General features: G+C 35.7%; 2 protein-coding genes across 17 annotated transcripts in view; one reads left to right on the top strand and one right to left on the bottom strand.

Moving 5' to 3' along the window:
* Positions 1-14,271, bottom strand: part of Sap47 (Synapse-associated protein 47kD) — a 36,910-nt gene that overhangs the window by 6,891 nt on the left and 15,748 nt on the right. For 8 of the 16 annotated variants that reach the window (XM_064679698.1, XM_064679697.1, XM_064679703.1 and 5 more), the window contains 3 exons: positions 12,165-12,212; positions 2,675-2,908; positions 40-137 (listed from right to left, as the gene is read on the bottom strand). In XM_064679698.1, the coding sequence (XP_064535768.1) occupies positions 40-137; positions 2,675-2,908; positions 12,165-12,212 (380 nt within the window). The remainder of the gene's footprint in view (positions 1-39; positions 138-2,674; positions 2,909-12,164; positions 12,213-14,271) is intronic. The other 8 variants (XM_064679713.1, XM_064679704.1, XM_064679705.1 and 5 more) reach the window with 6 other exon arrangements.
* On the top strand, positions 3,885-4,427 carry LOC135426564 (E3 ubiquitin-protein ligase RNF166). Its single transcript, XM_064679717.1, has 2 exons — positions 3,885-4,152; positions 4,302-4,427. Exons 1-2 carry the CDS (start codon positions 3,988-3,990, stop codon positions 4,341-4,343), a joined length of 207 nt encoding a protein of 68 aa, XP_064535787.1. The 5' UTR covers positions 3,885-3,987; the 3' UTR covers positions 4,344-4,427.

Genomic DNA, 14,271 nt, shown 5'->3' with positions numbered 1-14,271 from the left:
TAACTTTTTTTTTGTTACCAATCAAACTGTGACACGTACTTTTCACTTCATCGCCCTTACCCTGTCCAATTTGACCCTCATCGCCAGTGGGCGTGCCGCCGCCCGATGCTGGATGCGAATCAGCGCCCTCTGTAGCACTGTAATTAGAAATTGCGTCAGCGTGCAACATAGAGAGAGAAATAGAGAAAAAAGAGACAGAGAGAGAACAAAATAAGCTTGTGTCAGATTTGTGGTCGTGAATTTGGGGAAACGTTTATACATAATATATACATATATATAGGATATCTAGTGTGGATATTGCAGTTCAACTCATGCAGCATGCAACATTAAAACCGACCAAATGAAATTCGGCAGAAATCCTATTGGATTCGTTCAGCAACAGAGATATTGACTGAAAGTGCGTGCGATTTAAGTCCGAGTCCCTAGCTTGTTCGGGTACTAAATGTAGTCATAGACTAAATCAATAGGTTCTCAAAACAATTATTTGTTGGCCATTGGATTTTCGAAAAAGAACATACATAAGAACTCGTTTTTAAATTTCTATTGATGTTATACACATTTCTTGTGAATTAATGCCTGATTTCTCATGTTAATAAATATTAAGGTCCATGTTAATTAAGTCTGCTTGGTAACATTTACAAGGTAGGTTAAAGCCGCCTTGTACTACACTGATTAGAGAGAACTTCAAATTGTTTTTACGTGTCTGCAATCAAGCATCAATGAATTTAAATAGGTTACACAAGAATATTTATTATTGAGTAATTAATTGTATTTAAGTTCTCGGTGACGATTTTAACTAATAAATTTAAATGATTGGTTGGATAATATTTAATAATATGCACACATAGCTTCATTTGATATTAAAATGACCAACATTTTGTTTTTTTTTTCTTTTAAGATCTCAGTTATTAAGTTAGCCTATGATTAGCTTTCAGTATTTGGTTTTTGTATTCACATTAACGTTTATGTATATTTACACGTTATCAGATCTTTGTTTTTCGTTTAAGTTTAGGACAATTAATATTGAAATTATTTATGTTGATTGTCGATGCAAATGCAATGTAAGTAGATAATTCAAATGAATTGTTTATGAAGGGATGGAAATTATATAAATGCATTAATCGGAAATGAAGAGGCCAAAAGAGAACACACTAAATGCATGCACTAACACTTGGATCATCTCTAATGAATATATTTTCAGATCAGTTCTTGAGTTTTTCTTCTTTTGACATCAAGTGACAGAGAAATCTAGTAGAGCGCACACTTAGAGAGCATATTTGGAAGGAGCTGCCAACGAGCTGAAAATTATATAGTCTCTACACACACAAAATTGATAAAAAAGTATAGCGAAAAAAAGCGAATTACTGACACAGGATGAGCTACACATCGACACTGAGAAATCAGGGTGGCATATAAAAATATCATTGTTTACTAAGACGAAAATAAAAATGATAACAACTAGTTACAACAATTAGTTTTTTTTTTATCTACTGCGTTGCCACAAGAATAGTTCCAGATTTTAGTATGGGTTTTGCTTAGATCCTTGAGGTTGTTTGATGGGCCGCTCAATAATGATGGAATCTGATACTTGAACATTTCTGTCTCTACTAAATGCTATACAAATTGATTTTATTTTTATACAACGCGTTACGAAACGAAATTATGAAATGAATCAAAGTGTGAAATCAACTAATGATGAACTTGGAATATGTTGTAGGGGGCATGTGTAACAGCAGCATGAATTCAAATTAAGTGATTGTATAACTGGATGAAGAGCTTTATGAAATGGTTTATTTATGTTTCCGTTTCTTAAAGAACATTTTTAGAATCTAACCATCATTGTGTCCCCTTACAAAATGCCTAATTTATTTAATTCTGAAATACAGAATGACTTACCTTTATTCTTGAAAGTTGTAATTAATATTAATCTTAAAGTATATATTAACACTTTGTTAAGGGACAAAATTGGTTTTGATATCCGATCGTTTATCAATTCGCCAAACATTCGTAAGTTTCTCAATATATATTTATATATATACATACAAAAACGTTTAAAAAGTTATATATGTGGTTTGTATTAAGGTATTTGTCTGTACAGTTTTAAGAGTATACGCCTTTAAGATAAAGTTATAAAGAGTGAAACAAAAGTTAGAACGAGTGTAAGAATATGAAGTTCAAGTTTAAACGGAAAAACGTAGAGGCTTAAGTGAGCAACAGTAATCAGTGATATTTTGTATTTTATTTTAAAAGCTAAATAATTATTAGAGGAAAATTCGTGAATATATTAAGCAAAACTAAATGTCAATAGTCATATATTTAAAGTAACTTGTGTTCAAAACATATTCTTATGGTTTTCTGGAAGTATTTTAATGTAGCAAGGTTGGTAAAGGCTTGTGTATAATTAATTTAGGGCTTCTTTGAAATTCAAAAGTTGCCTTTTTCCTCAGGGTGTGAACAAAAAACAGACGAACAATAGCCGTCAAGTGAGTGAACGTTGAAAGACAGGTTAGTTTCAAACAAAGGACGCAACAATTATTTTGAATAAGTAAAAAAAAAAAAACAAAACAAAAATTATGAACTAAAATACAAACGCGCTTTTATATAAGTTTTTTCTCTTCACTGTTGCAGTTTCTTTTCGTATATAATTCCGTCATTCTTAAGCAGGGGCCCATACCTAATATACCTCGACTTGTCGTCATCATCGCCAGCACTCACAGCACCCGCAGCATTGACATCTGGAGCACCTTCGCCGCCCTCAGCTCCATCGGCAGTGCCGCTCTTACGCAGTCCGGGAATCGATGGTATTGATGGCATCGCTGGCATCGAAGGCATCGATGGCATTGCCATGGCTGGCATCGATGGTATCGAAGCATTGCCCAACCAGCCCTTGGCGCTGCCTAGCCAGCCACTGTAAAAGAAAAAGTTAAGTTAATAAAGTGCACGAAACTCTTGGACATTGCGCAATAATCAGACAGCCTGACCGACAGCCAGACAGATAATCAATCTTGCCGTAATTTGACAATGTTCATTGTTTGGATGCTCATGAGCGGGCCCAAAAATATCTATATAATATGTATTTTGTCAAACAATGAGCAGGCGAGTCAATTTGACAAACGTTCACAAAGCCCACTTCATATAAGCACATACCCTTACAGGGTGTCACAGCAGAGAGGTAACTCAAATTCTTCAAAAAATATTATAGCAACAAGTTAACATGTACCTATTTATGCATGCATACTAGATCGGAGTTTGTTGTAACCCAATTTTAAGCGTCGAGAGCAGTTCCTAAATTTGCATTATATCTCTTTCATTGGCATTATCGTTAACCAGGATGAAGTAATCAAAAAATCTAGAATTCCCTTAAAAAAAGCATTGAATATTTAAAATTGGAGCGAATTAAACTTAGACTTTTAACAAAAGTTGTTTCCTTCAACGCCTGTCAATTTCTTCTGGGAGTGTCTAGTTGAAAAAAGCGATGGCAAGTATACGTGTCCAATTAAGAAGTGTGTCAATATTTTGTATCTTATAAAAGTCGCTATAGAAAAGGCCACCCCGTACCTTTATGTATGTAATTCATATAACTCGAAATCAATTAAATATTATTTACTTAATATTTAGGTCACACACACACTAGGGCTGCACTGCCCTGACACCCTATATGCAGGATGTCGGCCAGTTTCTGTGTGTGCAATTTTCCTACGTTGATAGGTCTGCGATTTATTGGATCAGCCATTTTTGCAGCCTTTTCCTTCCTTTGTTATGTGCTCGCTGTCATAAATAAAATGACACTGACAAGCTCATGTAATACGTGGCGTATGCTTAATATGTGCTTCGTGAAACGAAAGAGCGTAGAATGTAGAAAACACATCATCAAATAAATTCGTCTTTGCGCTAAACTTCACTTGGGTGTATGAACGACTCGTCATTTTTCTAGTACATACATAGAATAAACTAACATTTACAAAAAAAATTCAATACAACCATAAAATGGACGATACTGAGGACTATTGTGCAATTTGTCTGTGCCGCAAACATCGCATTGTAAGCACCCCATGCAAGCACACATTTTGTAAGCGCTGTCTCAAGAAGGTCTACGATGTCTGCCCCACCAAGGTCTGTCCGCTGTGTCGAGCTCCTTTCGAGTATTATATTGTAAGTAGTTGGCTACACTTGACGGACGGCAAACATCCAATTAGGCAGAGACTGCTCTATAAACCCCTCTAATTGGCTACTTGCTGTCCAAGTTGAAACTTTTTCAATTCCATCTAATATATATATATATATATACACCTATACCACAGCGTGAACGTGGCTCTGGCATAAAGATCGTATTTTTGACATAGTGGCCTGTGCCAATAGTCGAAGTTGACAATAACTGTCTAACCATAATGTTTAGTTAATTAAATTTAGCGGTTTTTATATTTAAATTCCTTTTTTTTTGGTTTTTCCATTTTTGGTTTACATTTGTTTAAATAAAGTTCATGTTATTTTTTTAGTCATTTCATGAGACTCTGAAGGACTGCATGTTTTCAAACTTCCGAATTTTAACTTTAATTAATTAGTTTGAAACCAAAAAATATAATGAAATCAATTTTAAAACAGAATGATTTCAAGAACACAATTTCTTTGATTGTGTTTATGAATTGACAGAACTTTTCCTAATAAATGGCACATAACTTACGCCCAGCAATTCCATATGTGCGGCAGAGCTCGCATGGTGCGGTCTTGATGTGATATGATGCAATTCGATTTATTTATAGGGAGCTTGCATTGAAATATTGAATGCTTCGGCAATACAACGCGCAAGTATTGTCGAACACCGTGCTGCCACGCCCACAGCGTCGTTTTAGCTCATGCATGCAAAATATTGATGATGCACACGTTAGAGCTGTGAAGGATAAAGGAAACGACGTCAAATTGACAAGCAAAGGCATTCTGTAGCCTAGCCATTCTATTTTATTATTAAGCTCCATTTGCGCATTGACAAGGCAAGGCCAAAGCCAGGGCTGTAGCATTATTATAATGGGTACGACACCTCCACACCCCAGCCTCCAGTTGGAATACGCAGACGGACCGACGCACAGAAGCAGCCGCTTAATCAGTGAAGCGGCAAGGACTGAATTCATTTGTACAAAAAGTGGCCATAAAGTGACGCAAGTTAATTTCATTGCATTGCAATATTTATTGAGTCACGCTGTGTTCAGCTTTGTTATCGACGGCCTATACGATCTATTAAATTATTAAGTGGAAATATGGCATATGCCAGTCGTATATAGCATGTATATAACGTATACGCCATGTTGCGCTCAATTAGCCATATATAGAGTTCATTTTGCAGCTGGTTTTGTAAAGCATTTCAAGGCAACTTTTACGGCTCCTTGTAGCTGATAAGCCTTGTACAACTATCATTAGCATTTGCCAGCTCGTCCCACCCTCGCCACCCCTACCTTTTGGTGTGATTTATGGGTTTTGGGGGCGCGACGCTTTTACGCAGTTTTGTTCGCCTGACAGGCGGCAACAGTGTTTATTTATGGGCCGCCTAGGACTATCCAACATCCGTATAATGCTGCCCAGATTCTGATAAGTGCCATACTTAAATATATCTCTTTCTGAGTTGAGCAGAGGCATCAGGGTAACAAAACTTAAGTAGATTAAATTGCTAAGACATTACATAATAATATTTATTTTTTTACTTTCGAAATTACTTTAAAAATTTCTAATTGGCCACAAATTGCTTCTATACATATGCCTACGTTTGTTTTAATGTATTTGCTGCGTTCAAATTAAACATTTAAAATATGTGTACTGCGCTGAAACCTTAGGCATCTGTCTGTGGGACTAAATTTATGTACTTTTGACTTTCCATGCTGTACATTTAGTTCCGTGTAGGAAAAATATTTTGCGTATATATTGCTGAACAATTCATATATACGCATTTGCTTGTTTCTTTATTTTTTACTCGATTCGCAGCAGAAAGTTTTAATTATAAAAGTTTGCCGCAGCGTTCTGCGGGTAACCTAGAAAGCGCACAGAAAAATAAGACGGCATGACTAAAATGAAAAGTGTAAAAATGAACTCAACTCACACGGTCATGGAATTTTGACAGGAATCAATGGTTTTTAACTTTCAGCTATGGATCTTCTCTGGCTTTAAATGCGCGACATTTTGAAAAATTAATCATTCATTTATTTAAGCCCTGACCAACTCAACTCAAGTTTTAAGTTATATTAGCACTGATTTATGTTTGATGATCTAAGTTGACTAAGTTATACTAATAAATCTGTCCTCAATTCGCAAAGTAAATAAGGGAAAACTAATTATTGGCATTTTTCCTCCTATTCGCTATTTGCTATTTGCGAATGCCATTTGAAGGGTAGTCTATTATATATATCTATATCGCATTAACACGAGCATTCTATATACGTATATATGTACATATGTATCAGCAAACACTATTTGAGTAATATTACTAGATAGCCATTATAAGCAGGAAATATGAGCACTACACAAGAATTTGTAAACTCTTTTTTAATTTAATTTTATTCTTTTAAGTTAAAAAATACAGCAGAGCAAAAACAACTTTTCTTAATTTATTTTTAATTTAGCATTGCCAATATTAATCGCTGTCAGTACATTTTGAATAACAATGTTTTATTCTTTATATACTAAAGAATCTTTAAATGTTGTTTTTTAAAATGATAGGAACATTAGTATCTGTCGTGAATGGTGCGTTTTGTCAAAATGACTTGAAAAACAAGAAATTTGTCCTTACAAAAACACAATTTCCTGTTTAAAGTTCCTATAGCAGCTGTATGATGTGCAGCAAAAAGGCGAATAAATGAATGTTTCAAACATGTTTTTAGCTTTAACTGAACATTAAAATTGCATAATATTCTGGATATCATATCCTCGGGAGCACCCTTCTATCTGTGATATGAACAATGTGGTTTATTAAATGATTAAATGTTTCAGCGATACAAAATTACCATTAGATACTAAAAACAAATTTGTTTTTTTTATGTTTCTAAAATCATGACAACGCCAAGGATAGCAACAAATTTAAATGAACAAATATGCAAATTGGAGTCAGTAAAGCGAGTAGCAAGCTGCAATATGCAATTGCAGTTCCAGAGAATCGCAAATGCGAGAAAGCCAGAAGAGTATGTCCATGTGACAATTCCCCTATGGAATGAAGACCCCTCCCTCCCTCAGTGTCTCGTGCTTACTGATGCGCAAATTGCGTTGCGAGCCAACGCAGCTTATATGGCTTTTATTTTTCAGGAGAACTGGCTGATTGCTTATCGCCACTTTTTATGGCTTTTCGCTGGCAAAAAACAAATAGCGATAGCCACCAGAGACGGGTGAGATGGGGGCGGGGGGTTGGCTTTGTTGGAAGTGGTAGAGTTTATTTCAATGGCTGTAAGTGCTATTTTTAATTGAGTCTGTGTTGAGAGTCACGCGTGGGCTCGTGCTGTAATTGGATTGCATTGGCGAGCTGAGATTTCACAAGTTTCCATTTCAAAGGCGCCAAGATGCGCAATTTTAAAGTAAAGTCAAAGCTTAGGAAAAACCACCAATCCCCATCAACGCCCCCGTTGCTATGTTAAGACTCTGATGTATACACGTGCACAAAAACACACCCCACCTCCCTCCCACACACACACACGCGCCCAGCATATTTAGGATAAAGCTAAAGGAAATTTATTGCATTTGCGCAGAAAAATAACACTTAATGCGTATAAAAAGCTAAATAATATCACGCAGTATAGCAACCAGTCGGGTGGTATGAAGCTGAGGCTTTCTGCTTAGACAGCTTAGCAGGCCACACTGTGCGAGGGTTTTGAGAAAAGTTAACAAACGATTGATACTGCGTCTGTATCTTAGCTTTCATAGGTATTTTTTAAATTAGATATTCAGAGGGGGGCAAGGGAGGAGACCCAGCCCGGAACTTCACATCTATTTTTATGAAACTTTCATTTTTTGACAAATATGACAAGCCAAAGTTTGCACTAAAAACCAAGCCTAAGGGAAGGGAGATGCTTCGAACCGTGAACCAAATCACCGTCTCTAAATACATTTTAGCTTATACACAAAAGTCTTCTTTGAGTTGAGTGCAAATTCACAAAGTGTGGAATGTACTACTAATTGACTTTACATTAAATAATTTAAATGACAAAGTGTACCTTATAAAGAATTCAATAGAATCGGCCATTTCACTTTGGAAGTTTAAAAAGGCTGCCTGAACAGGAATATTTGATGAATTCGCACAATAAAGAATTCATGTTTTCTGTAGTTAGTCCGATAACAGCCCATAACTTTTTGTTGCTGCAGGCCGAAGTGAAACTTGACTCTTTAATTGACTCTTAGGCAGAAGCTGTGTCCACCCTTTTCCCTTTTTCCACTAGGTGTGTGGTCTAAATGTCTAGCTATGACTCTAACTAGAGCTTGCTTCAATTGAAAAAATAAGGTTAATTTGTAGACTAGCTATAAAAATCATTCAGAGCTACCCTCGTTTGTCATGTGTTGCACGAGGCAAAGGAGCAACAGCGGGCTAAAGAAATGAAAAAGAATGGCAAAATCCACATTTGACAAATTACCAGCAAGCAGGTAAAAAGCAGGTTAAGAGACAGCTGGGGGTGTGGCTAGTAAATAGAGTAGAATAGGCCTGTAAGGGATGCAGCCCTCAAAGTAAACAGTGCAAAAAAGGACGTTATGAATGTGCCAGTCAGTAAGACGTTACGTATATATCTATTATTATGGCCATGTGAAGCTATTAATATTTTATGAAAAGCACATTTAACGCTTGCCAACTTCCAACCTCCCACGCGCACCGACCCTATAGGAATTATGGTTTTTGCTCGTCATATGACATTTGACTTCTCTTCTTTTCTGACTTCCGATTATTTTCTTTCGAACATTTTCTTGTATTATTATTATTTGTTGTCCTCATTTATTAATTTTGCGTTTTCCTAATTTCCCCTTTATATTTCCTTGAATTTATTTTTTTGTGAATACGCAAATACGACTTTTTATGTGCAGCCTTCGAAAAAGTGCGCAATAAAATATGCAGTGCAGCATCGGGAGACAAAAGGGAAGAGTTATTAGGACTTTTCCGAAGAAATTTGCTAAATTTGTTTACATGTTTTGGTGAAAAGTCAACAATAATATGGCAAGCTGCTTATGCTATTTATTTCTGAATGCATGAATCTACATTTAAATCAGCTGAGTCTACCATTGACGCAATTACGTAGCAGGATGGAACTATCGTCACACAATAGATTTATTGTACCCTCCTCATAGAGGGTACTACTCTTTTGGTTTTTAAAGATTTCTTGACCAAATTTGGCTGTTTTACCAATCTTCTTACATATGCTTAAAGTTAGCAGCCGACTGCTATAAAGTGTAGCTTTATTAGAAGAATCTGCGAGTAATGCATTTTTGATTTTTGACAAATCAAATTGGCTCTTAAGTTAAACTAAAAAGCTGGAAATAAGTTTCCGTTTAAGTAATTCAGACTGCTTTCGAAATGAAATGAAAACATTCTCTGACACAACCGAGCAGCTTAAAGGCTCCGCGTTAATACCGGGTATGTTTATGTCCATTAACTAAGCGACGGCTCATAATAGTTGATAGTAGCTAGATTGTGTTTCAGGGACATGTGCAGATCATTTAGTTGTAGCCCATGGCGCACATCTAATCTCGAAAAGCCACAACATAATTGTAAATAACACTGCCAGCAATTTGGGTATATAAATGAAATGAGCGCACCTCATCTTCAATCCCCGCTTGTTATATTCTGCCCTTCAGGTGTCGTCGACGCCCCACAATCCACTTAATATGATTGGTGTCATTTTGTCGCGGCTTTAACCTAGACTTCACATTTGCACAGCCAACATTTTATATACTCTGTACGAGGACAACACTGAGTTTGAGTCTTTCTACGCATAAAATGAGAAAATAAAATAATTATAACTACAAAAGGGCATCAAAAATTAAAAAGTTGCACAAATGTCTAAAAATATGGAAATCCAAAGGTTGCGTGCTAGTGACAGGCAAGAGAAAGGCTCTGAGAGGTCCTTTGGTTGTGCCTAATATGCCCGTGTGTGTTATAAATGCTCTAAAACTTTTGACATTTACTAAAGCACGCTTACACGAATACACAACACACACACACACACGGGGGTTATGTGCGTGTGCCTTATATGGCTTCGTTTGGTGTATTTAATTTTATTTTGATCTCTCTGCAATGTAATGATGTGCCATGGACTAAGCAAATACTTATACCTACACACACACGCACACACGCATCACGCTCGATACACAGCAACAAATAAATCGCATTAACGGCAGTTGATACCTTTTCTGATTTGTGCGTGTATTTGGATAATATGTCAAGAGCGCCGAAAGCAAGTTTCATTCTCATCACATTCAAATGCGCATAAATAACTAACACAAATACTGTTGGGCCTTGAACGCACTAATCTACTTTACACTCTTGCTGTATGAACATTGAAAATAAAGTACTTTCTGATTAAATATAATCATTGGATTATACAATTTTACACTAATAAATTTACACTAATGTAAATGAGATATATATCAGAAACTGAGTTTCTTTAAAATAAACTGAATAGATCTATTAGGTTTCAAGGCTAGAAGTCCAAAAAAATATTGTAGATTATTCAAAATTTTTAATAAATAAATTAAATGTTGTATTCATAATCTGATAAATTAGCGATCGGGGCTCAAACTGGTTCAGTTCAAAAGTTAAAATAAAATTAAATTAATAAATTAGAAACGATTTTGTATATTTTTTTAATAAAATTATTAAATCAAGCTTATTTTATTGTCGCATAAATATTTAAAAATAAATGTGAAAAAAAATCGGTAACAAATTATAAATAATAATGCCCATCTTGTAAATGATAACTATCATGAATTCTAATATAAGGGCGTTCTCCGCTGCCAGGGTAGGGTAGGGTATAAGAGGCGTTGTGAATGATTAACAATCAGGACTCTGCTTGGATCCATGGCAGCGCACTCAATCAAATACAAGACAGGACGTGCAAAAGGATGTGTACGGGCGCACGCGAGGCCAAATAAAAGGTGCAAAATGTCGAGGATTTTATGCGCATTAATTAAAGGCAAGCCAGGACAAAAGACGAACCGAAAGGTAGCACTCGAGTCCCGAACACAAGTGAAACATTTAGTATGACATTTAAGCTGATTGAGATGAATTATCATGAAATAAATGACCAAAAAAAAAGTAAATAAATAAATTTTGATCCATTTGGACCGTCATTGAGCCGTGGCTATGGTAATTTAATGCCCAACATGTGGGCGGGCATAAGCGGGTAAAGAGCTGCGAACTGTAATAGAATCAGTTGCGCTGGTCTGCTCAACCAGCGCTAGATTGCCCAGAATATAATTACAACAGATGGTAGGAAACCGAGCGCCAAGTCCTTGGCAGTCCCGCGCAAATTAAATATCGCCCAACGGGGATAGCGTCTAAAGTGTCATTACAAAATCTTGTTGCATACGCCGTGGCGCTGTAGCTGCCAGGCAAGCGATTCAAATGCGCAACTTTTCTTATGAGATACTGTGTGTGTGTGTGCGCGCGAATGTGTTTGTTTGAGTGTGAGTGTGTGTATGTATGTATGTATGTATGTTTGTGTGTGTGTGTGTGTGTGTGTGTGTGTGTGTGTGTGCGTGTGTGTGTGTGTATGTATGTATGTGTGTGTGTGGCGTAGCAGTAACATTCACAAGCACTTTGGCGCAATTAAAGTTTCAAAATGCCATCGGGACGCGGGTCCCATGGCAGCAGCTTTTATTTGACTTCTACAATTATAGAGTTTTTTCAGCTTTTGCCATTTGGAGGCTTAAGTGACTGCCGATGGGCATGGGCGCGTGTGGATTTTATAGTGTGGAGTTTTCCTACCATTCAGTTAATAGTTTTGTTTTATGTGTAATTCATCGTGCCGACATGACGATAACATGAGGGAAATAAATATTTAAGCTTATTTGAAAATAAACGAATTTAAATAATGTGAAGACAAAAATACTTTAATTATAGATAAACAAAAGGCAACGATTTGTCAGTCAGCCAAATTATTTACATGAAATATTTTGTGATGTATCAAATTAAAATAAAATTGCAAACTTACGTGGCTTCGCTGACTAATGAATCTACAAGGGAAGCTGATTTGGGTATGCTAAAAGAAGATATGTGCAATAAATAGAATTAATAAAATAAATAATAAAAATTAAAAAAAGGAAACTAATGCATCAAAATATATAGAAAACAACAAAATGTAATCTAATCTAAAGAATATATAAGAAATTATATTTGAAACGTTGTTGGATTAAAAAATACTCTTCAGGCGTTTTTACTTGATTGAAACTCATCTTTAAAATTTAAGTTGGAATATTTATCATATAAACATTTTACAATTCCCTAAACTTGTCTATTTATACCTTCAACTTTTGATTAAAGAACCTGACTTAAAAAAAAATATAATAACGATAATAATAATCATAATAATAAGAAGAATAATCATAATAATAATAAGAATATTGCAACACTGATTGTCAATTTAGTAAGAATATTACACGAAAATAAGCTAATCAAATACCTAATTATTCAAGCACTTTTCATCTTGACCTTAAGTTTAATATGCGTTTAGTTTGCCATCATATTTACCTGCAAAGAGGAAAAGTTTAAAATTAATAAAGATTGCATCGTTAACGATGGAAATGTTAAGAAATTAATTAGACATTTTACGTTAAGAAGGCGGGAAAATTGGGGCGAAAAGAAAAGGATTACCTAATGAGCGTACCGACCCGCTCCACATGCAACCGCTGAATGAATGCCTTTTAATTAAGTCTCGAGATATGATTACAAAAGCGAAATGATGTTAAACGGCGCTTCAACATGAAAGCCAGTGAAAGGAACTTGATTGTTTTTTGCACCACTAGTGAAGTTCAAAGTTCACACGCAACCTAAATGGGAAGCCGGCCCCAGAGTGCTGTAAGTGCCAATAAGCCCGAAGAACAAAATCAGGGTAAGACATAAATCTTTTCAAGCAGCCAGGCGTAAATCAAAATTAATGTGAGACCAAAGAGAAATATTGTTATGCTCTTAAAATGTGTGTGTCCAACGGGTATGGTAACTCGACGAGTATTTCAACAATTTGCCGTCAAGGACATTCACAATGTATCTTGTGTTTGTTCTGTTTTAACAATCAATTGATAGGAATAACAGAATCGAATCAAAGTAACACACACAAACTCACTCAGGTGCAAATAGAGAATAAAAAATTAAACTTGCAATAGAGCTGGAAATTGAAATGTGAATCGTGCTGACCTTGGCCCAATGCATGCGCCATGTTGAAGCTTGATGCCTGGGTCCTTAGTCCTGTGATAAAGCACTGAAACAAAACACGAACGACTGCCATTAAAGGGCAGGCAACAACTACAACTACAAGTACGGCAACAATAGCAAGGCCAATTTAATTCTATGCTGCCACAAGGATCGCACAAATAGAGCAAAAAATGCAAGGACTTTCACAATTTATGCAAAATAATGCCCCATGCTGCAGTCAAAGCCCTTGTTTTTTTCTATTTAATTAAACTCATACGAAACTCAGCCGCCTACGTAGAACGTAGTTTTTCAACTTGTTGAAGCCACAGCTAAACTTCAAATACATCAGTATAACATGGCATGCCTGTCTTTACAATGCTAATTAAGTATACGCCATGTACACGAGCTGTCATTTGATTTGTATTTGAAGGACAGAACAAAGCAATGATGCAATTAATGTAATTTAATTAGTCTGATGAGTTGAGCCATGTGAAAATATTCCAATCAACCAAATAAACAAGCAGGCGCCCTTAATGTTCTCAATTACAACAATGTAAAATTTTTATTTGATTCAATGAACAATTTCAATCAGTTAGATAAGCAATTAAAAATATTAACTTTATTTTCTATACAAAGAAAGAAGAAAGAACCGTAATTTCGGGCACGCCTTAGGTTAAATACCTTTGTGGATGTTTGGCTTGGAGGTGCGTTTATGAAAGCAGTTTTTCAAAAATTTGAATATTTTTCATTTGTCAACCGATTCTGTTTATAAGATTTTGATCATACGTAAGCAGCATCGTAAAACTCGCAAATGCCAAGTTTAGTTACGATATTTTGACAAACAGAGGTTATTTATGAAATACCTTAATTTTTGACCCATGACTTCTATAAAGTTATATATTATTGTGGAC

This window comes from Drosophila montana, unplaced genomic scaffold (assembly GCF_035044405.1).
Source record: "Drosophila montana isolate Dmon_TW-CO22-7 unplaced genomic scaffold, ASM3504440v1 contig_203_1, whole genome shotgun sequence".
Classification (NCBI taxonomy): domain Eukaryota; kingdom Metazoa; phylum Arthropoda; class Insecta; order Diptera; family Drosophilidae; genus Drosophila; species Drosophila montana.
Note: the sequence above shows the minus strand (reverse complement) of the source record. Positions and strands in the feature narration are given on the sequence as shown.